Source organism: Bidens hawaiensis, unplaced genomic scaffold (genome assembly GCF_021521415.1).
Source record: "Bidens hawaiensis isolate Kalapana, Puna unplaced genomic scaffold, B.hawaiensis_p1.1 tig00023611_1, whole genome shotgun sequence".
NCBI lineage: Eukaryota > Viridiplantae > Streptophyta > Magnoliopsida > Asterales > Asteraceae > Bidens > Bidens hawaiensis.
The window spans coordinates 1721-25150 of NW_027493698.1; the positions used below are offsets into that span (position 1 = coordinate 1721).

Consider the following 23430-nt stretch of genomic DNA (forward strand, 5'->3'; position numbering starts at 1 on the left):
GGGCGCGTGAGCGTAGATCTGATTATTACTTTTTTTTTCTCTCTCCCTCCTGGGCCTATAAAACCAAACCTTTTGAACGGTTTTTTCTTCATCTCCATTGTCATTTTCAAAGCTTTTGCTTCTTCAATTTACATTCCGATTAAAAGCTTTCGTCTTTGTCCCTGAACTCCGTGCTTAAAGTAAGCATATTGTTTGGTTCACAATTGTATGTCTGATAACCCAGACACCACAATTTCCCCTAGTAAACACCGTGTCAAATCAGTTGTTATGTGTACTTTGAAGAAGACCGGCAAGGGTAAACGGGTTGCCGAGGCCTCGTCGGAGGAGGGAGGGAAGAATAAGGCAGTGAAGAAATGGAACGAGATTCCCTGCAAGTTGAAACAAGCTGACTTTGATAGTCTCCTTGCTTCTCAGGGTTTTCTCCCTGAGTATGGTTGTCTGCTTCCGGCAGCCGGGCAGACGGCGGCAGATCCTCCTGCCGGCTACATCTCTCTATATTCTCATTTTTTTACTCACTGTAACCTTCGTCTTCCGATGACAAGGTTTATAGGTGCGCTCCTTCAGTTTTATGGGATTCACATATCCCAAGTCCATCCCTGTGGATTAGTGCGCATGACTAATTTTGAGTTCATGTGCAAAGCTCAGCGCGAGGAGCCCACCCCTCGGCGCTTTCAATATTTTTATAAGCCAAAGATACAAGATTCTTGGTTCTCATTCACACCGCGCAGTCAGAAGGTTAAGTGCTGCACTGTTTCTTTCAAAAGCCTTCATGACTGGGCTGAAAAATTCTTTTTCATCAAGGCTGGTGTTATCCCAATTCGCATGACTATGCGCGCGATCACTTCTGCGCCCACACTCATACCCGAGGAACGTTGATCGTATACAAGTAAGTCGATTCACGCTTCTTCATTGGCGCCATCCGTGGGACAGGCAACGAACCACGTCTTGTTTTTTGTCTCGGTCCTCCGATCTGTTCATCAAATACTCTAGGTTCTATGATTTATTCTTTCAGATCTGTCCTATGGAAGTCCAAAAATCTGTAGATCTGAAAATACTTCTAGATCCGGAAATATACAAGAAGAAATACCACCAAACTTTGGGGAAAACCCTTAGATCTGTGTTTTTATAAGTGAAATATACCAGATCTAGTTATGATTTTTTCAGATCTGGGTTCGTTTGAGCAATAGTCACATTTCATATTCATAGATCTATAAATCCTTTCAGATCTGTTGGTTTTTACATAAAACCTACCTGATGTGGATATTCAGATCTGTTCCATGCGCGCTCAACCCCGCCATGCATGCGCGCTCAACTCCCGCCACGCATGCGCGCTCAACTCCCCGCCATGCATGCGCGCTCAACTCCCGCCATGTATGCGCGCTCAACTCCGCCATGCATGCGCGCTCAACTCCCGCCATGCATGCGCGCTCAACTCCCCGCCATGCATGCGCTCTCAACCCCGCCATGCATGCGCGCTCAACCCTTCGCCATGCATGCGCGCTCAACCCCGCGCGCTCAACCCTTCGCCATGCATGCGCGCTCAACTCCGCCATGCATGCGCGCTCAACTCCCGCCATGAATGCGCGCTCAACCCTTCGCCATGCATGCGCGCTCAACCCTTCGCCATGCATGCGCGCTCAACTCCGCCATGCATGCGCGCTCAACTCCCGCCATGCATGCGCGCATGCATGGCGAAGGGTCCGGCGTATCATTTCAGCTTCCGCGGATCATGTAAAAAGCCCAGGCAAAGCTAAGGTGGGTCATTTCCGCCTTCCGCAAACTTTCTTGAGGGCAAATTTCAGCTTCCGCATGCTGCACGTATAGCTTCTGCGGATCAATTTCTGTCTTCCGCGAGCCGCGAAAAAGCTTCCGCGGGTTGATTACGAAAGCTCCAGTGACTTACAACTCAATTCTAGCTTCCGCGGATCACCTAACAGGCTTCAAGCAAAGCAATGGTGGATTAAACACGGCTTCCACGGGCCTGAAAAAACAATGACGGGTAATTTCCGGCTTCCGCGGTCATAGTTTCTAGCTTATACGGATCACCTAAAAAGCCCCGGGAAAAGTTACGGCGGGTCAACTCTGACTCCCGTGGACCAAACTTTTCCTCAAACCAACCAATAACTAAGGCCACGGGCCACAAGCAAAGCTTTTGCAGGGCAAGTGACCTATAGCGGAACAATTACGGGTCAATTTTGGTTCCCGCAGATCACACAAAATTAATGGCGGGTCAATTCGAGCTTCCTCAGACAGCGAGGAAAGCTTCGGATAGTCAGCAGCGGCTTCCGGGAAACTCCATGCGGGCCATATATGAATCATGCAGGTCACGTATGTACGACGGTGGACTAAACGTCAGTCACCACGTGTCTTTACTGTGCTCCGAGCTCCGATGAAATTTTAATACTCTGTTTCAAGCGAACAAAAAGAGAGATGGTGGATATATTATTATGGTGGTGAACGGGTACTCCATTCAAACACCTTTGACGTAAACATTGTCAGTAGCAGCACATGGCCATAAATTCTTTAAATAGAATTAATTTTCAATTTTCACAAGAGTCCCCTAAACTATTATGTCATATTTATCATGGAACAAAAGTATAGAGTTGAGTATTTACACTCCGCCTCTCTTACCGTGCATCAAGATATGACAGGGGTTGAATTCTACTACAAAAGGTCCTCTCTTTTTAATTGTGTTGGTTCAAAAAAAAAAGTAAGTATCTTAACGCTTTATTCTTGACTTTTTATTATACGTAAGTATATATATTTGCGTATATGCAGATATACAAACATACCGTTATAAAGCGCGGTGCTCAAGTCATGTCTTGACACGATCTCCATTTTTATTAATAAACTAATCTTACATACTTGTTTATGAAATGAAATGGACGATGTCAAAGACTTTACTAATAAACGTTCGTATTACCAAGTCTTTGGAACGATTATTAGTAAATATGACTATGAATGATTACTTAATCTCATATGACATCTTAAAACAACAAATATCATTTTTATACATGATATAAAAAGTTGTTTATACTCATCCGCGCATGTGATTAAAACATTACTAACAAGTTTATTATTACAAGTTCAATGCTACTAACATTATTTAGCAGCAATGAACTGGGGGACTACCATGGTGTATCACCACTACATTAGCGCGGTGGAAGACATCCAAATACTAGGTTGGGCTCACCTCATAATTCGCCTAAGGATGGAAGACGTCCTAATTAAAGGTTGGGAATCCTCATAAACCCATACGGCTACACGCCATACTTAAAGGTTGGGAATCCTCATAAACCCATACGGCTACGCGCCAAACTTAAAGGTTGGGAATCCTCATAAACCCATACGGCTACGCGCCAAACTTAAAGGTTGGGAATCCTCATAAACCCATACGGCTACGCGCCAAACTTAAAGGTTGGGAATCCTCATAAACCCATACGGCTACGCGCCAAACTTAAAGGTTGGGAATCCTCATAAACCCATACGGCTACGCGCCAAACTTAAAGGTCGGGAGCCTAATAATATCCCACATGGCCACGCGCCAAACATAAAGGTCGGGAGCCTAATAATATCCCACATGGCCACGCGCCAAACATAAAGGTCGGGAGCCTAATAATATCCCAAAAGGCCACGCGCCAGCGTAGGTTGGGCACACCTCATAATTTGCCCGAGGATGGGAACCTTGTAATACATCCACTTTTAGTTTATATGTTTTTGCAGGTTCGGCTACGAGTCGCACAAGCACCTATTACATTATTATTATTATCTGGCCGTTTGTGCCTCCATTATTATTTTGAAGACAAGCCGGGATAGTCATCCTGCGTAGAAGAGGCCCTTGTGGGCCAGTCATTATCATCATATTATAGCTTATAAGCCGCAACTCGCGCATGCTTCATTATTTTATAGCTCGTAAGTCGCCTCGCGCGCAAGCTTCATTATTTTTATAGCTCGTAAGCTGCCTCGCGTGCAAGTTGCGTTACATTATTATCGAGATGCGCACTCTATCTTTTATCAGGCCCCGCGCCACTATTGTTATGATGCGTGCTATATCTTATTCATGCCAGTGCACCATTATTATCATAAGGATCACAACATGTCACCATCATGGAGAAAACCTCTCAAAACTCAAAGACAATAAAGACAAGGTCGAAGAAAGGGGAAAAAACCGCCTCATATCCTAACACGCCTTATGAAGTCCAGAGCTCCACCTAAACGCTTGCACGCCTAGGAGCAACACAGGATTTGGGGGGCTTGTAGGGGTATGGTACTAAACCCGACTTACGACCTTAATTTATTATGTTTGGCTTGTTTTATTATATGGGCTAATACAATATTATTGGGCTGAGGGGGTTTTGTGGAGGTAACCCTAACTGGGCTAGGCCCATTAGGGTACCATGATGGTGGCCATGAGGCTTCCTATATAAGGAGGTCTCCACCTCCTTATTAAAAGTGGGTTGTTCTCAATAAGAGCCACCACCATAACCATTTTTGTGTCTGTAAACAAGAGATCCTTGAGATTTCTTAGCAGTCACCTCCACACCCCCAAAACCATTGCAGATCTTAAGCTACCGGAGAAGAAGATCGAGCCGTGGTTCGTTCATCTCGAAGACCGGGGAACATCGTCATGGATCAGGTCAGATTCATTTCATGTTTCTACAATTGTGATATGTCTAATGGTTCTATCGTGGTGCCCTTAATCTCATAACATGTGTTATGTTATGTCCACTTTGAAAAATAATTTGTTATGATTCATCCGTCTCTGTCGTCTTGTTTATCTATTTTTCGCCGAGGTTGGTATTTAAGATAAGAGGTTCGGTGGGAGCAAAATAACAAATTAGGGGTTTATATAACGGGTCCAAATAATTTTAGATTAAATCATCAAAACAAGTCACACTACCCATATAAGGTGCTCAATATTTTTACTTTAGTTAATATTTATTTAAACATATTTACTAAAGAACCTTTGGCCTAGTGGTATTCAAAAGTTGTGTGAAGGGATACGATGATACCCCTTCTCAAAAATTTTAGTGGTTCAAGTCTTGGTGTGGACACATTAGTTTGCTGCTAAAAAAAAGACTGAGATCGTACTGCAAGTAAATAGCGGAATGACAAGGTTGTGTACGGGATAATATATCGATCCCCAAGTAAAAGGTCGTTTTGGAACGATTTGTGTAACTTTTCGTTGTAAGTTTTGTTGTTTATTTTGGCTCATAGCATCTTGCTAGTCGCTTTTAATGAAATTTGATGTTCAAAACAAATTTTATATCATTAATTATCCTAAAGTGTAGGGTCCTCTTTTATCTAATGTGTAATTAAATCACACTTAGTATTCAAAATTTTGAAATTAGAATCTAAATTCAAAATGGATATTAGGTTTACTTGAAGAATGAAGAGAACCGGAAATGCAATGAATTTCCTTGAGTTCTTCAAATAAAGAATATCAACAATTCTTCTAAATAATAAAGAAATTCAACCAAAAACATCTGACACATGTTAACCAATTACTCACTAGTCCATTTTTAAATGCATACACAAATGTCACACAAAAGATAAACAACTCGCAACAATTACGGTAACAAAGAGAACTCATGACATACTACATTTAACAAGAAAACCGATCTCTATCGTGAGATGAAAGATAGTCAATGGTTGAGCCAAGAGGAATAATCCCGAGTGGGTTAATAGAAGGTGAAGAGGTATGTACCCGCCTCAGCACCGAGCGAGGCGGGTCAACCCACAAGATAAAGACATTATGAAGACACAAAGCCAAAACCTATGCGCATGGCGCATACAAAACATGCTCAGGCATCATATGCCCAGGCACACATATGCTCGCGCATCACATATGCGCGCGGCGCATATCACATGCTCGTGCATATCACATCTGCGCATGAAATATCTGCGCGTGAGAATAAAGAGAAGACCTCGCGCATCCTCAGGATTGGCGCATATCACACATGCACATAATCGACCTCGTCCTTATCCAAATCAGGATTAGGGCAACCTAGATTTTGCATGTCAGACAACCTTCCAGAAGGCATCTTTTTAAGGAGTAAGAATATGCTGATGTTGACAGCTGCCGAATGAAAGGTCGACAACTCAGCATGACATGGGTGCTACCACGCGATTACAACCAATGAGAAAGCGCCAGGTGTCCCAGAGGACACGTGGCGCAATGCGATTGGAGGAGGCCAACGAGGTTGAGCCCAATCAGTGGAAACCCTAGCACTATAAATACAGCATCAACTCCACTTTGATGGACACATTCATACTCAATCATTGACAGTTACAGGCAGTGATATCACATTCAATCATATTGAATTACATTCACTCACAGTCAGTTACAGAAAACACACAGTCACACAATCATACAGTATTCAGCTATTAAGCAATACTCTCCAGATTCCCTTACTCACACATTATTATCTTCTCCTACACATACTTATTCTCACGCCGGAGGGTTACCCCAAAGAGGACCCCTCTGTCCCTTTCTGAGGGGTAAGTTAACGGCGTTGTTCATTTTGTAGGTGGAAGAACACAGATCCAGAAGAACCATCGGTGAAATAGTACAATCAAAACCCGAGGAAAGTAGATCTGCTACCAGTGAGTAGATCCACGTTTCTTCAGAAGGAAGACTTGCTTCTTGATATGTTCCATATATGCTCACGTAACAGTTTCTTGTTGCATTTAAACTGACCACATAAATCTACATGTATAGTCTTTCCATTAAAAAATAAATAATAATAACAGCACCAGTACATATCTCATTTGGCCTGCCAAATAGGCTTATAAACAAACCAAGCGTTCAATGAATCTATTGGCGGAAAGCTGGTTATATCCGCAACACTTTGTTCATTTAGTTAAATAACCAAACATACATGTTAGCTTATTTATGTACGTTAGTTTACGGTTGTTCAAGTTTGTGCGTTTATGTCTTTTAATATATTCATTTAAATTTTTTAGGCTCATTACAATTAATCTAGTTTTAGTAACTTTGTAGACCCCACACATTATTGCTCACACTTACTTTTAGTTGGTTTTAGCTCAGCTATGCTTGTTCGATTACGTTCGTTCGTGAACCATTTGTTTATACTTGCTAATGAACGAGCATAAACGAGTACGAACGTGTTTACTTAACGAATGGACACATACACGCATGAGAATATGAAGACAAATTCTTTTATTAAACATATTTTGTTGTTAAACCTTTGTTTTTCGATAGTGAGAGTTTGTTACAGGTAAATTCACAGGATTCTGTTAATACTTAATACCCCACCCTGTCTTAACGAATTTGAGAAGGTAAAATGCAATTTCCACTGTTTGGTTTGTTTAATCTATAACTAGATGTTTCGGTTAGAGTTGATCAAAAAAACCGGTTCCTGGAACCGAACCGGTGGACCCGAACCGGAACCGAACCGGTTCCTACCCGTTTTTGGTAGGAACCAGACCCTATCTGATTCAACCCGATGATCCGTGACCGGTTCTTGCAATTCTGAGTGGGGGCGGGTAGGAACCGAAACCGAACCGGAACCGGTTCTATCCGGAACCGGTTAGGAACCGGTTCTAGCCGTTGGATCGATTAAGCCGTTGGAAATCGTTTTTTTTGGCCGTTTTTTGACCGTTGGGGTCAAAAATAGCCGTTTTTTTGGCTCCCCCAAGCACCCCACTACTAGTATAAATAGGTATTTGGTGTCATGGGTTCATCACAACACTCAAAACGCAAACCCGAACGCAAAAAAATACAAAAAAAACGCTATTACAACGTTTTGAGTTCTCTAATCTCTTGTTTTCTCTTCTTCTATATTCATATTTGTTGTTATGGCTGCCTCACAATCATCGGTTGGTCAAGGTTCCAACGCCGAACCAAGTTTCGTTCGTATTGTACCTCATAATCGTAATCAAGAGATTTGGTGCAATTGGGATTTGGTTGAATTGAGTGACCATTCATTGAAGGCTCGGTGCAAGTTTTGTGGGGTTTATTTAAACCCACTTTCGAATTCAAATTTGAAGAAACACATCGAAAAACCGTATTGCAAGGCGTTGAAAAAGAACGTCGATTCGCAACAAACGCAAATGGATAATGAAGGCGGAATATTTACATACCAAATTGATCGAGTTCAAGATCGTATGGCGAAGTTTGTGATTCAAGAAGCTTTGCCGTTTAGCCACTTCGACAACCCTCGCTTAACCGCCATGATTCGAGATACGCTTCAACCACAATACACTCACGTAAGTCGTCTACTCTTAAACGTTATTGTTTAAAATTGTGGAAGAAGGCCAAAGAGGTACTAATTGCATATTTTGAAAATATAAATACGGGAATAAACTTAATTAGTGATGTTTGGTCGGCTCCACATGGTCTACCCGAATCTTATCTTTGTGTCACCGCTCATTGGGTAGACCCGTCATCGTGGGAAATGATGAAACGCACCATTGCTTTCGAACTCTTTGAGTATCCACATACGGGAGATAATTTGTTTGAAATTTTAGATTATGTTATAAAAACTTATAAACTAGAAAATAAAATATTTTCAATGGCATTTGATAACGCGTCGAATAATACATCGGCGGTTGATAAATTAAAATTAAAATATACGCCGATTTGCAATGGTGTATTTTTTCACTCAAGGTGTGTTGCACATATCATTAATTTAATCGTGCAAGACGGACTTGCTTCGGATGAGGTTACATCGGTTATAAACGATTTTAGACTAATGATACATGAAGTTTTTAAGAAAAGTAAAAAAAAGACAAATGGATTATAGAAAATTTTGTAAAAATATGGGAAGAAAAGCTTTGGGAGCTAATTGGGATGTACCTCATCGATGGAATTCCACTTGCATAATGTTTCAAAGTGCTTTGAAACAAAGAGAAACTTTACAAATGTTTCATTCTAGTCTTGCCGAGAATGATTTGGCAATCCCCTTTTCAAATGAGAAATGGGAAATTATCAATGACTTATCGACTTTTCTTGAAGTTTTTAAAACATCAACTACGAAACTATCGGGAACGTATTATCCGACAAGTCCCTTGGTTCTTTCGGAGTTATTTTTAATGGTTAACAATCTTAAAGAATTTGAAAATAAAAGTCCAATGTTTTCAAACATCATATTACCAATGAAGTTTAAATTAACAAAATACTTTCTTGAATTGCCACCGGTTTTTACTTGCGCCGCCGCTTTAAACCCAATGTTAAATGTTACGGGGGTTGAATGTGTGATAGACAGAAATTTTTCAGCCTTAGATATACATGAAATTGACCCAAACTTTTCAACAGAGGCAAAAAATTATTTTAACTTGAATTTTAAATTTATGTATGACTTTTATTTAAATAAATATGGGTCAAACATACACATGCCTATGCCGGGGGGGTCTTCATCAAGTTCAAGTGCTACTAGAGTACGAGATCCCATGATTAGCCTTATGAACACCGTTCGCAACGTAACGGCTAAAAAACAAAGGGGTAACACCCCTTCAAGCGAACTAGGAAGGTATAGTGCAAATGATTACTCTACCGGTTTATCCGAAGAGGAATATGGCACTTTTGATGTTTTGGCTTGGTGGAAGGTAAAGGAAACCGAGTTTCCGATTCTTGCCACCATGGCCCGTGATTTACTAACCGTCCAAGCTTCTACGGTAGCTTCGGAATCCGCTTTTTCTCTTAGTGGCAGGGTAATATCGGTGAGAAGAACAAGACTAAATTCGGAGTCGGTGGAGATGTGCATTTGCTTAAAGGATCACTTGGACTCAATCGATCGTATTCAACACGTAACCACTCTCGAAGATGAAACACCACTTGATGTTCGAGTGCACGACGAACAAGAAGGCATTTCTACAAGTAATTCCGAGGAAGAAGTCGCCGCTCAATAATTACGACGAACAAGAAGGCTTTTCTAGAAATAATATGTCACAACTTTATATTTATAAGTTTAATGTTTTGTTAGTTTGTTTTTGAAGATTTTAAAACATGTAACCTTTTTTTTTGAACTTCTTAAAGTAAATAAAATGAATTTTATATTAATTGTTTTGTTTATTTTTCATGCTATACAAATACGAATCGTAGTTTAGAATCCAAATCGCAAACGAAAAACGAAAAAAAAAAAAAAATTTACACTGTAACCGGTTGGAACCGGTTACAGTGTAGGAACCGGTTTAGGAACCGGTAAGAACCGGTTAGATAGGTTAGGGGTCCGAGGGTGGGAGAACCGGTTCGGTTCCCTAACCGATTCGAGCCTGGAACCGGTTTAAAAGGGGGTTTTGAATATAGGAACCGGTTAAGAACCGGTTCCGGTTCCTAGTCCCAAACCGTTTTGAACATCCCTAGTTTCGGTTATGAAAAAATAGAGCTGATTGATTTGGCTTATTCAATGGTTTCGTTTAACGGTTAATCAATCCCTGAGCCTTTATTTTCGGGTCTGGCTGGCATAACTATGGCAAGTTATTACAAATTAGACTTTTAATTATCTGATTTTAACAAAGTAAATATGTATTTGTCTTAATACATATACTAATACTAAAATTCCGAACCTTTTTTTTTTCCAAAGATACCATTGATGACCAACTCACAAACAAAATTTTGTAAAAAACATAAGTACTATGATATGATGCTACATAAAAATAGCAATGCTCAAAGCTCAGCATCTTTACCACAATTGTCGATTAAAATCCCAATTTACTAACATACCGCGAGTCTCAAAATTCCATCAACACTCCAAACAAGTAAATAGTTTCAAAATCTGCAACAACCCAAATCATCGGGCAGCTTGTGCCTGAGCATGTTCCAAGAGCTGACTAACCAACTTGTACGTGCGGCCCGACAGTCCCTTTGTGTGGTCAATAAGCTGCTCGTACCTGTGAAGAAAGATAAAGGTCAAACACACATTTTGAACGCTATAATATTCACCTTGTTTGATTAAAAAAATCGATATAGATGGCGAAAATTATTAAAGTAACACTTGGGTTGACCTTCGACAATTTTGACCCGTTTCAGTTGTTTAAACTTCATCCACACAGTATGTTTAGGAAAAAAAAATCCAACTCACATCAAACAGTTTTAAATGCCACCTCCAACTCAAGATAAGTCTACAGATTAACAGCATCATATTTTAAAATAGAATCCTTGTACTTACACATTAGGGTGATTGGGCTCCATAACAACAGTTCCAGTTTGGGTGTTGATTTTAGCACCTAGCTTTGAAGTTCGAATGAGATTCAAAATCCACCTTTCAGCATCTTCATAGTTTAAGTTTAGTTTCTCGGCAAGCACCCTGCAAATTAATCAAACGAAACCTAAAAACATGATTCAAAAGTTTTTAAACCCCTAAAACTACAATGAATAAATATAGCAAAAAAAGTATGTACCCCATGTCAATGCGCTCATGTATTCTGCAGTAAGTCTCAAAGATAAAAAGACGAGCATTCTCAAGAAACTCATCCTTCAAAGGCACAACTGTATAGTTGCTTTCTTCGACCCGCTTGCCCAAAAATGGGTCATTCAGTATCACCTGTTTGTACATTTTTATTCAATAAATAAAATGTTTCATGTATATATAATATAATAAAGAATTAAAAAAGAACAAACAAAAGTACTTACATCCTCACACTCCTTCATCTTCTTTTGAGCTCCATCAAAGTCAAAATTGACATAAACGCATGCCAAAAACTCGGTAATTGGATCCGAAAACGAGTGCTGTTCTTGCTGAATAACTTTAATGAATTCTTTAAACTGAGGTCTTCTTTTCTTGTTGACAATGAATGCAGTTGCAAGGTAACGCAACAGATGTGGAGCGTTTGTTTGAATGGCATTTAAATACCTAGAAAAAGAATTTATAAGTAATCAAATAAAAAATAGTGTCAAACTAATAGGAGGGTCGTACTTGTCCTGATTAAATAAGTCAATGACATGTGTTCTGCCATTGTCATGGTTGAAGAAGATGAATAAACTCCAATGCATCAACCAAATCCTACTTTGAACTTGATTCAATGAAGATGCGAAGTTCTGAAAGAAAATACTTGTCATTAAATTACTTACAAGAAAATAAACTAATCATAAAATTAGAAGTGTAAACAAGCCAAACCACGGGCTACTCAAAATTGGCTCACAAAAAGCACAAATCAAGCCAAGCATTTGCGACCTCGAGCCCAAGGTCGAGCCTGAAAATAAGCTCGCTTTAATAAACAAGCCCGAGCTTCACTTATCAATTTCAAGCTGGCTAGTACCATGATTGAAATGATTTTGATCTTTAAATTTAGTAGATATTTACTTCATAACCATGATTATTATGTAAAAAGTTATGATAAAAGTAACTAAATAATATATATATATATATTGTGTTATATATTAAAGCTAGCGGAGGGTCAGCTTGTTTGCAGCCATACATAAAATTAGTAAAAAAGTATGAATAAAAAGAGACCTTGGAGTCTATTATCTCCTTCAAACGATTGAGTTCTTCAAGAGCAATGTCCCAGTTTTGCATGAGTATTTCAGCTGCTAGCTTTCCCCACAAGGCACTCAGACTCCTTTCAGCATTGGTGCACAATGCTCGGTACTGATACAGGTAATCAGCCGCTCCGGAGTAGTTACCGCACTCGAACTGAAACTTTGCATACTGATACAATGCTTCTATCTGCTCTGGACCAATCTGATAGCGTTCGGTTAGCATCTGGAGGTTATACTGCTTGTCAGCCCTCAACTCCTGAACAGCATTTGGATTTTGCAAAAAAGTGACCAGTGGAGCAGCTGCTTCTTCCAAAGACTTGAGTCTTGCAACCACCTCTACTCTCCTGTCAACCATATCTAAAAGACAGAAACTTCAACTGTAGGTACATACATACATACATATGTCTAATAAAAAAGGTACCTTGAGGAACGTCTTCGGTGTGGTAGAGAGACTTGTGAATATCCATGGCGTAGTCAACCATATTGGTGTTGTTCAGGAGCTCAATCTTGGCCTTGAGGATCTGGTCGTTGGGGTAAAGCTCGCGTTCCTGGGTGAATTCCAGCAGCGGAAACACCAGATGCCTGTCCAGATTCGGGGCTATGCGGGGTGTCAGGTCGTATTTAGCCATCGCCATACCGATCAATCAAGAAGACCAAGAAGAAGAAGAAGATAGATGTGGGGTGCTGCTAGGGTTTTATTATGCGCTTATTCTTTCCACTTTCAGTCCTCCATCTTTTTCACTATAACTACACTTAGCACTTTATTATTATTATTAAAATTAAAAATAGAGAAAATTACTGTTTGCGTCCCTGCCGGAGGCACAATAAGTACTCGAAATTTTTTTATTTGATTTCTGGTTGGGCCTAACAGCTTAAACTTGATTATAGAAAAAAAATGTTTTGGGTCCAGATGATCAAGATCCAATCATATTTTATAAGTTTTATATTTTCAAATACGTATGCCATCCTTGTAAAATATCTACAAACAAACGTTTACCATTTTATGATTTGAATTAAGTTATGTTTGTACCTTTTGATTTAACGCTTTTGGACCTCACCCATTTTGATTTAATAATGCAATGCAGGTTCAAGTTCAATATCTGTGCCGTTAAAATGGAGAATGAAGGCCTTTGCCTTTGACACTCAAAAGAGGAGCTGCAAATGGCTACTGATCATATTTTGTTGACCTGAGCTAAAACAGAATACTGTAGAAAAAACAAAAAGGCTTTGAGGGCCCAACCGGGTTCGAACCGGTGACCTATTGATCTGCAGTCAATTGCTATACCACTGAGCTATGGACCCGTTAATTGTCTTTAATCTGAATGATTTTATTTTATACTAATGACTCTTATTATTATTGATATTACAGAAACTCGGCACCAGGACCATCGTGCTAACGGACTCAGGTCAACTACTTAAACCACTTGAATTGAAACGGTGATATCATTGAGGACGGAATCAATCTACAAAAATGGAAATGAAGAAAAAGGGATGGACCTCGGTAAATTCAATTTGATTATGAAGGCAAAATAAGCCTCAGCAGCTGTCCCCGGAAACAGTTCTCCTGTTTGGTTCTGGTATACAATGGAATATAGAAATTGATGTGAATTACCTAATTCATATTTCTCGGCCACTAACTCCTATTCTTTAAGTGTTTATACACGCTTTCAACACGTAACCTTCAAATGTGTCTAATAGGAAAAAAGTTCAAATTCAATCTCAAGTACTTGCTTGACGAAACTCTTAAACTCAACCGACTTTTAATTCTAAATTTGGAAGCATATTCTATCAAATTGTCATAAGAGCAAAAAGAAAATACCTAATACAGTAACACTATGTATCTATCATGCCAAATAAAGACTAGATATAATCATAGCTGAGTGAGTCGATATTGGCACCTCTACACATTTATACTACTCCCTCCCCCATAAAACTATCCACTTGTCTATCTTAGTTTGTCAAATTTCCATTTCTGTGCTTAATTACACTTATCACAAAATCATATCAAGTGTACATCTTAAAATTTACATCTAGCTATTAGATAATGCATAATCTATAGAATCCTAAAACCGTGTGTTAGTTATCAAGAAAGACAGACATTTAACATATTTGAGTTTCTAGAGACTCAAAATTCAGTGACAACTACCTAAATCGCCTCACAAACCCATCCGTGCAAAATAAGTAGAAAAAAGGTCCTACCAGGAGTCAAACCCAGGTCGCTGGATTCAAAGTCCAGAGTGCTAACCACTACACCATAGAACCAGACATAACAGCTCTGCACTGTACTTAAATATGTAAATCGATTATAATACACGATACATACCTAAACTGATGCTTCTTTCCTACGATGATTCCTTGCTGCTTTGGAAAACTGATGCTTGTTTCCTATGATGAATCAACGATTCCTGTTTAATAATCAAGCTTTAATGCTTTGCTGCAACGATAATATATAACTGCAATGATTCGTTGCTACGCAGATACGCATGTAACGGATATTGGATTTGATAACACCTCCTAAAAATAGAGATTTTAACTAATTATGTAGGTCGGAACCAGACCGACGTGTTATCGAGTATAACAAATCACAGGAACAGATAATCGTACCCAAATACTGCAGGGTCGGTTCTCACGGGTTGGAACCGGAATTTGCACACTTCTATCTACTGCAGTGTCAAATAGCACCAAGATATGCATACCTGATGCAACGTAAGAATTGTAATCTCAATGATGAAAATTAGGTTGCAGGTCAGCCTTCTCTCAAATTGAGATTCACCATTAAATAGCATTCCACAAAATACCCATTTCAATTTGGTCAACTCAAATGGGCTTCTTATGCTGCTGTTGCTGATATTCTTTAAAGAGTCTTTATCAAATGCTTACCCTCACCTTCCCACCAATACGACAAATCCTTACGATGATTATCCTCGTTTTAAACCTTTTTTAGTGATGTAACATTAAGATCTACTTTGAACTGAAATAGTTAGGAACAGTGTTACGACTAATTATGTCAAAGTTAAATTAGGATTTGTAAATGATCAAGCTTTATTTATTATATCTTGTTGGGGAAAATCAACACCTTTACTAACTTGTATTTTATACGCTTAAGCATAGCCATACCAAGAGAAACCATCTTTTGGGGTACATTTGCACCTAACTACATTACGAAGTAGTGATGGCACGACAACGAAACCAACAAGCGCATGCCAAGCGTGACGGTGCTCAGGGCCCACCAGGTTTATTTATGCAACTTACTTGCAACTACTTATATCCTTTATCAATATATTACGCTTATATAATAAGTTCATACACTTCTCATGTAGCTACTCGGGGAAGGGCCATTGTGAAGGAGTGTACCGGAATCCTCCTATGGTCCCTCGACCTATATAAGTTAGCAAAACACAACTAGAGGTAACCAGATGGTCAGGTTGGCTTTGAACTGTTTTTGACTTACTTAGGCACCACTAATTGCTCCATGATATGATATAAACTCTATTATCCTGTGAATGCAGTATTCTAGATAACACTGCCACCAAGACGCTACTAGCTATAATGCGCGCTAAGTGGCCTATGGGAACTTTTACGTTAAAAAGCGCACCTGAAACCTTTTGGCCCTGTGTCATCGCGGAGTTCCGAGTAAAAACATTGTCCATAAAAAAATTTCCATTTATCATTAACTAACAAATACCTAACCTAATATTATACTTGTTGGTTTTTGAAAGAGATACTATAGCTAACATCCTAGTGAATCAGATGCTGATGGTGGCACGGCTGTGAAAGAGCACGTGGCCCTTACAATGACCCAGACACTATACGACGACAGGAATCGCGCAACAATACAAGCTGAAGAAAACAGCACATGACTTGAGGAAGAGTGCCCGGCATACTTTAATAAAGACGTGTGGAGGTGTTTCTGTTCTCATTGGTGAACGGCATCCTATCCTTTAAGGAGAAGTCTGGTATAATGCAAAGAACAGAAGAAAAGTTCAAGTGGTTCATACAACCGGAGCAAAGCCATTCAATAAGTTTAAACAAGTAAGTTTTATATACGGACAGTTGATATAAGTGTGTTTAACAACTTAACATTGTTTCTATGTTACTTTATCTTTTAGGATCTGGAAGAGAAGTAGGTTGTGAGCCTGTAGAGTTTTGGGATGAGTGGGCATCTGAAAAGGCTGGGTCGATCGGCGTAGGTATAGTTTAGACCCCCTTTGAATTGTTTTATTAAAGAGTAAAGTTAACAAGTTGTATTATAAACACTTGGTTGTGGGATCAGAATCGGATGCGGGAGATATTAGCATCAGCCTCAGAATCAGAGATCGGGGATTTTAGCTTTGAGATAGAGGCCCTCGAGTGCCAGCAAATTCAGTCATCCGGGCCCTACATACTACAAACAAAGAAGAGTCAAAACCGAAGTATTTAGATGATAACTGATTAATTGCTTTGGCTTGCAAAGATCTTGTTTTAGTTAAAGAAGATATATGGATGATAAGTCAAGTGTTTGTTTGCTTGTTAAGAAAGAGGATAACTAATTACTATGTGAGTTAAACAGAATCAGCATAATGTTGTTATTAGTGTTAGCCACTGCATCATATGCAGTAGCAATTGGAACTGGCAATCTAAACTGGATGAATGTAAGTGATATAGGAACACGTGCAGAACCACAGATAGATTAAACAAGTAAACCTAAAACATATGATGAATATATTTAGGGTTAGGTTCAAATAAGAAGTTTGATTTTTCTAAGAAAGCCAGAAAGGAGGGTATTTTAGTCTAATACTTTAATATCAAAACCCACTTACTTTAATCTCAAAACCCACTTAAATTAATTTCAAAAACCCACTTACATCTTCCCTTATCTCTTACAACCACCACCACTCCACCGCCCATCGCCACCACAACCGTCACCCACCGCCACCACCTGTATATATAAATGATGATTGAATAGTTGAATTAATATAAAAGTATCAAATCAACAGCTCCTTCCTGCTAATAAACCCTAAAACTGAAGTAAGAAATGACTTACTTATAATCACTGGCTCAATATGTCATCGTCAGGGATCGAGAGCACAATCGTCCGATCACGGCAGGCAATCCATCTTCACAAAAATATTATTATTTGCCTAACCCATTATTTATTTTTCATTATGATTTCTTTATTATTTCATTTCAATCTAAATCGATGAATATTGAATTAATTTTTGAAAATTAGATCGCATATAAATTAAAAACATATGGTTGAGAACGAGTTTTTAGATTTTCGTAAGTTTTTATTTTATTCTAACACTATATTTCTTAGTTATATGATTATGCCGAATTTTAAATAATATTAACATATCTTTTCATATGATCAGGTTATGCTTGGTCATCTATTTCACTATTAGTATTAAAATTCAGTAATGTTGGAATGGATTGACTATTAGAATGGGTAAACTCCCGGCAGATGGCCAGTGGCCCAAAGAAACAAAAGAATCATAAACAGGCCAGTATCATCTCAAACACATTTCGCTTTAAAATATGCAAGTTTGTATTAAGTATGATTTCAAAATATAATATTTCCATATGAAAATATTATGATTTTTTTAATAGATGTGTTATAATTTATCATTAATTTAACGAGTTTTTATACTTGAGTGTTGTGGCGCAGCATGTGTTTATACAGCAAGTGATTTAGCAAATGTATATTCAGGTTGTAGATAATGCACAGTTTCTCCTATTATCTAGCAGGTTATGTTTCTGTAGAAAATACGTATTTGCAGATTTTGTTTTTTAGCAGATTGTTACTGCAGATTTTTTTTACTTTAGATTATATTTATATTTTGTTTGTGCAGATTTTAGTTACAGATTTTCCTTCAAAAATTGTGACTTGTAGATTTCATTTATCTTGTACATATGGCCCATCAAATGCCATGGTTCATTATACAAACCATGCATATCAAATCTATACATATTTTTTATATTTCATATTGTGTCATTTATTAAACATCTTTATCTTTATTTATTTATATATCATTGTGTCATTTATACAACCCATGCATCATACGGGTAACTAACCTAGTTACAATAATAAGGATAACTATTTTTCTTTTCTTTTCTGGATTTAATTAAGTAATAAATTAATTAATTAAAACAAAAATCAACATACGGCTAACTGCAAATGACTACATACAACCCATAACAGATTTACTAGGTAATTAGAACGTTAATCACTCCCTAATTACGGAATTAAAGGGATCAATACTCCGTTAATCCGCTCTCTAAATGTCATTAGCTCATGCTAATCACGGTAATGATAACAAACGGAACAATTATGTTAAGATCATATGGAAAACACTTAGAGGAATTTGAAGGAGTTAAGAAAAAGACTTGGAAAAATTTGAAGCCGTTAATAGACAAAAAGCAAGAAGAACCCAAGAAGATACTAAAAAACAATAGTATATATATATATACACACACACACTAGTGGGAAACCCGCGCGTTGCAGCGGCGACGACAGTTTGCAACGAGATACTCCTTTTGAGTTCGTTTATCAAACCTCTCGTGATATACTATAGTACATACGTCCTGTAGTTTTCTTATTCATAGCACTCACTTCAAAATCCATTTGAATAAAAGTGACGTTTATCAAACCTCTCGTGATACGGTATAGTACGCCCATTCTATAGTATAGTATAGTACGCATATAGTTTTCTTATTCATAGCACTAAATTCAAAATCCATTTAAATAAGTGACTTTTGAAAACAATATTAAAGAGAACTACCAAAAACATAAACAATATTTGAACAGATGATAGACATGTACCCCTCATCATGTTACAAGACGAAATGCATTAAAAAATATCGAATACATATACATTGGAGGTTTTAAAAGTCTCAAAAACTAAGATAGTAACTCTCAACTGTTAAAAGTATGATCTCTTAATAACTTTTGATCGAACAGAGGAAATTTTGAAATCTACTTGAGACAATAAAGCTAACAATAACGTCGAAACTCAAAATACATCTTTGAGACAATAAAGCTAACAATAATGTCAAAAATTAAAATACATCTTTTGACTGAAGCAATACAACTTTAGCTTAGATGATTCCAATCTTGTTAGCAACATCCAATGCATCATAATCCGGAGTAAGCCGCACATAAGAATGTTTTGTGCCACTGGGCCTACATTACATTCAAACAAAACATAAAGTAATGGTCCCTTGAAACATAATAACCAATATAATCTTAACTTGTCTCAAGGCTTAACCAAAATCACTTTGTCATGATATCTAGAAATAGCCCTAGAATGATAGCAATCTGAAACTCATGCAATCCTTATCTTTTGCTTTAACCCATGTACTTGAACAATTTTGTTAATTCTGATGTGTAATCCAAACTTAGTTTGATATTTCCATAACCACCCAGGAAAGGAAACTAAACAGATGTAGAGTGCAATTTTGACTATTTGAGCAGTTAATCAAACTTGAATTTTCAAATAGAGTAGCACTAATTGACATTAAAGAAAAACCAATCAGCATAATCAAACTTGAATGTTCAGATAAACTAGTATTTTGGAAGAAACTAAGATAGTGATGAAAAATACAAATTTGGGACCAAGGGTTAGTTAAAAAAGAAACAGTTAACTTCAAATACGGAAAATGGGTAGAAATTTGTTGTTTGCTAAATGAGTAATATTGTAGCACTATAAATCGTTGTAATCATATTTTGACTAAACATATGTTATTTTTAAATCGGTAGCTTACTGTGAACCCAACACACATTTTAGTGCAGTTATCAACACTCAAAACAGTTATATTGTTGACTTTCCATGCACAAAGCAATGAATAGTAAAAGTTTAAAGCAATTAATTTTGTTAAGTAAAAGCTTTACATATAACCAAAACAATTGTATCCGCAGTGGCTGGTATTAAATGGACCAAACACAGAAAATTGCCTACAAAGCCATACACATCTACATGGGTTGATGCTATGACCACAAGGACACGGATTAGTCAAAAATTGCAGTGAACATAAATACTCAAAAGAGATAATAAGGATATAGCAACCATAGATAACAAGAGATAAAATAAGCTTTATGTTAAAAAGATACCTATACACAGTGTCAAGACCGATGAGCACACGTGTCAAAACCGCGTCTTCAAAAGATTCAAGACAAATAGGGCATTCTTCCTCTTCCCCCTTTTGTAGGTCTTTCACAACTTTCTGTAAATATACCTTCGAAGGCATGCCTTTACCTTCCTTATGGCTTCTTTACCACCTTTCAGAAACCATTTTGCCAATTCAGCAAAATCTGATTACACATTTTATAATAATAATAATAAAATACAAAAAAAGTATATTTACACATTTAGTAGTAACAAAATAACGCATTGAGATAAGTTGCAGTACCTAAACTGCCCTTGTATTAGATCTGACCCAATCACAAGCGATTTTAACCCGAATTCCCTATATGACCCGTTAACCAAATCTGAGTTTAACTAAGGTTATTGTTTCTTTTCTAACAACCCGAAATAATCCAAAACAACCCTTTTTTGCAAAATTCAACGCGGAAATATTGTTTCCATTTCTGTGCTTTACAAACTTATGACAAAGCCCAATGTTAAACTTCACAAAAACATTGGCATTTGACTCGAATTAATTGTTAACACAAATTTGAATTGTAATCAGATATTTCCAAAATACCAAATATGCCCCTGATTTGTTATGACATGTAGATTCTGAATTTATCAAATACGTTTAATTTTAAACTCACTGGATTGAGGTGATAATTCCAACCAATTTATTTTGGTTGTGTTTTATCTTAAATGTATGAATTATGAAATAAATTATAAAATAGCTAAACCAAAAACAAGTATAAAATTCATGTCCCAAGTATAGCTTCGACAAGATTGCAGACCGCAAATTCCATGACCCATAAGAGCAATATTACCTGCACAGTGTGCTTTTCTGTAGCATCATTCAGATTATAAAATCCCCTCCTAAGTATGGAGTTCCACACACCTTACCCAAACCTACAATTTAAAACCTTTTATCATACGATTTCAGTTGATGTTTATAAATTCAAAAAATACAAAAAATCTATAAAAAGAAGCTTACCCAGCTGTCCAAATATCTAAACCATCAAGTTCTCATGACTGAATGGTGTAAGATTGTGGTAACTTGCAATTGACCCGCGTATGTGATATTTGTTAGTACCGGAAAAAGAACAACATACCAATAGCATATATAGGGAGATAGCTCACTTAAAACCCAAAATAGGGAAAAAATTAATATATCATGAAGCTTTCTATTCATCCTCTCATCGATCGTCTATCTACTCTCCATCATCTAAGGTATGTTAAGAGCTATATTGGTTAAAACTCTCTTTTGAACAACTGAAAACATGACCTCCCACAAATCCACTGGTTTCTGTTGATTTTTTCATGAAATTAACGTACCATTACAGAAAAATTACTCAATAACTAAAAACAAAAGCAATTTGAACATTTAATAGAAGAATCACTTACTTCTTTTTGAAGATTTGGAATCGAATCTGTCGGGTTTTAACAAGATTATCAAAGCCAATTTTATGAAAAATGCAGCGAAAATTAGTTTTAAATCTTGTTAATTTGACATGTATAAAACCGATTTTACACATGCAAAACCCAAACCCGGATCCAAATACGAAATACATACTATCAAACGCGTGCATGTCACTATAAGTCCATGCATGTTAAAGCTACCTTTCAAATCCAAGGAAGAAGAAGGAGATGATGATAAGGAAGGCAAGAACTTGAATATGAAGCTCCTCAAGCTAGCATACCCCAAGCTTTCCAACAAACACCACTTGTAGCTAGGATTTAGTAACACTTGACAACTCCTCCTTGTTTCTTGTTCTTGGCCGTCCAAAAGAGAAAGAAGAGAGGGAGAGAGTGCAGAGGATATTTCCTCTATTGTTCTTGTGTTGTATGAATTGAGTGAATGAAAGAGAAAGGAATGTGAAGTCTTTCAAGGTCACCACCACCCAAGTCCTCCAATAGAACTTAATGCATGCCTCCACTAACATAAATAAAATAAAACCAAGAAGAGGGGGGGGGGGGGGGGCTCCTTCCTTTCTTATTATTATTATCAAACTTTTTTTTTATAACTTTCCTATTATGTTATAAAACATTATAGGTGACATGTTTGGTAACCATTATTCACATATTGTTACTTAACCATCTTAATTAACATTATGGAATTCTATCTCTCAAAATATAAATCATCCATATGATTTATTTATTTCACAAGTAAATTGTATTTAGAAACCCCTTTATAAATAACTCAAGTGTTAATATTTATTTGTCAAAATCATATCATATATAAACAAATATTATTGGTGTTTGTCTAACTTGTTATTGGGTATGACCCGACTTGGATCATGACGTACTAGCCACATCAATAATAATATGTGTCTTGGGCATATCGAGTCCAACAGAATCATAGTACGTGTTACGGGGATGATGATGTGATTATAACAATTGCCACATGCCAATGCTTGTTCACCGATGAACTGATTAGAAGAGCAATGCTTCGGTTGCTTCTTTCAAACGATGTATACAGTTAAACATTTGGGTTAATTTCTTAGATGTAGTGTGCAGATGAAAAGGTGCATAATTCATATTTGAATTTTGAAATGGTGAACCATTTAGGGCAAACCACATACAACTTTCACACGTATCCAGAGGCCAGTTAAACATTAAAAGGCTTTCTATGCATCAATGGGTTGTAATCTACGCAAACATATATGTATAGTTCTTAAAATTCAACTTCTCTCACTTATATGTATTATATAGTAGTAGTGATTAACACATTCGGCAGCCGGCTTCAAGAATTTAAATGCCTCGCCCGAGCCGGAATAAAAAGGCTCATATGCCCTATAAGAAATAACGAAATATATAAGCTAATTTTTTTAATGACGTTTAATGTTATGAAGAAAAAAAAGTCTGGACCCAATATATTTAAGATGATTA

General features: G+C 37.5%; 1 protein-coding gene and 2 non-coding genes across 3 annotated transcripts; all 3 read right to left on the reverse strand.

Moving 5' to 3' along the window:
• Positions 1-10643: 10643 nt before the first annotated feature.
• On the reverse strand, positions 10644-13077 carry LOC143567716 (eukaryotic translation initiation factor 3 subunit E-like). The gene is made up of 7 exons (XM_077054065.1): positions 12864-13077; positions 12417-12799; positions 11880-12001; positions 11597-11816; positions 11365-11507; positions 11133-11270; positions 10644-10854 (listed from the first exon to the last, which is right to left on the reverse strand). Exons 1-7 carry the CDS (start codon positions 13075-13077, stop codon positions 10755-10757), a joined length of 1320 nt encoding a protein of 439 aa, XP_076910180.1. The 3' UTR covers positions 10644-10754.
• Positions 13078-13672: 595 nt separating this feature from the next.
• Positions 13673-13744, reverse strand: TRNAC-GCA (transfer RNA cysteine (anticodon GCA)). The gene has a single exon. It is a non-coding gene; the product is annotated as a tRNA-Cys (tRNA).
• An 888-nt stretch (positions 13745-14632) lies between these two features.
• TRNAQ-UUG (transfer RNA glutamine (anticodon UUG)) lies at positions 14633-14704 on the reverse strand. The gene has a single exon. It is a non-coding gene; the product is annotated as a tRNA-Gln (tRNA).
• Positions 14705-23430: the final 8726 nt, after the last annotated feature.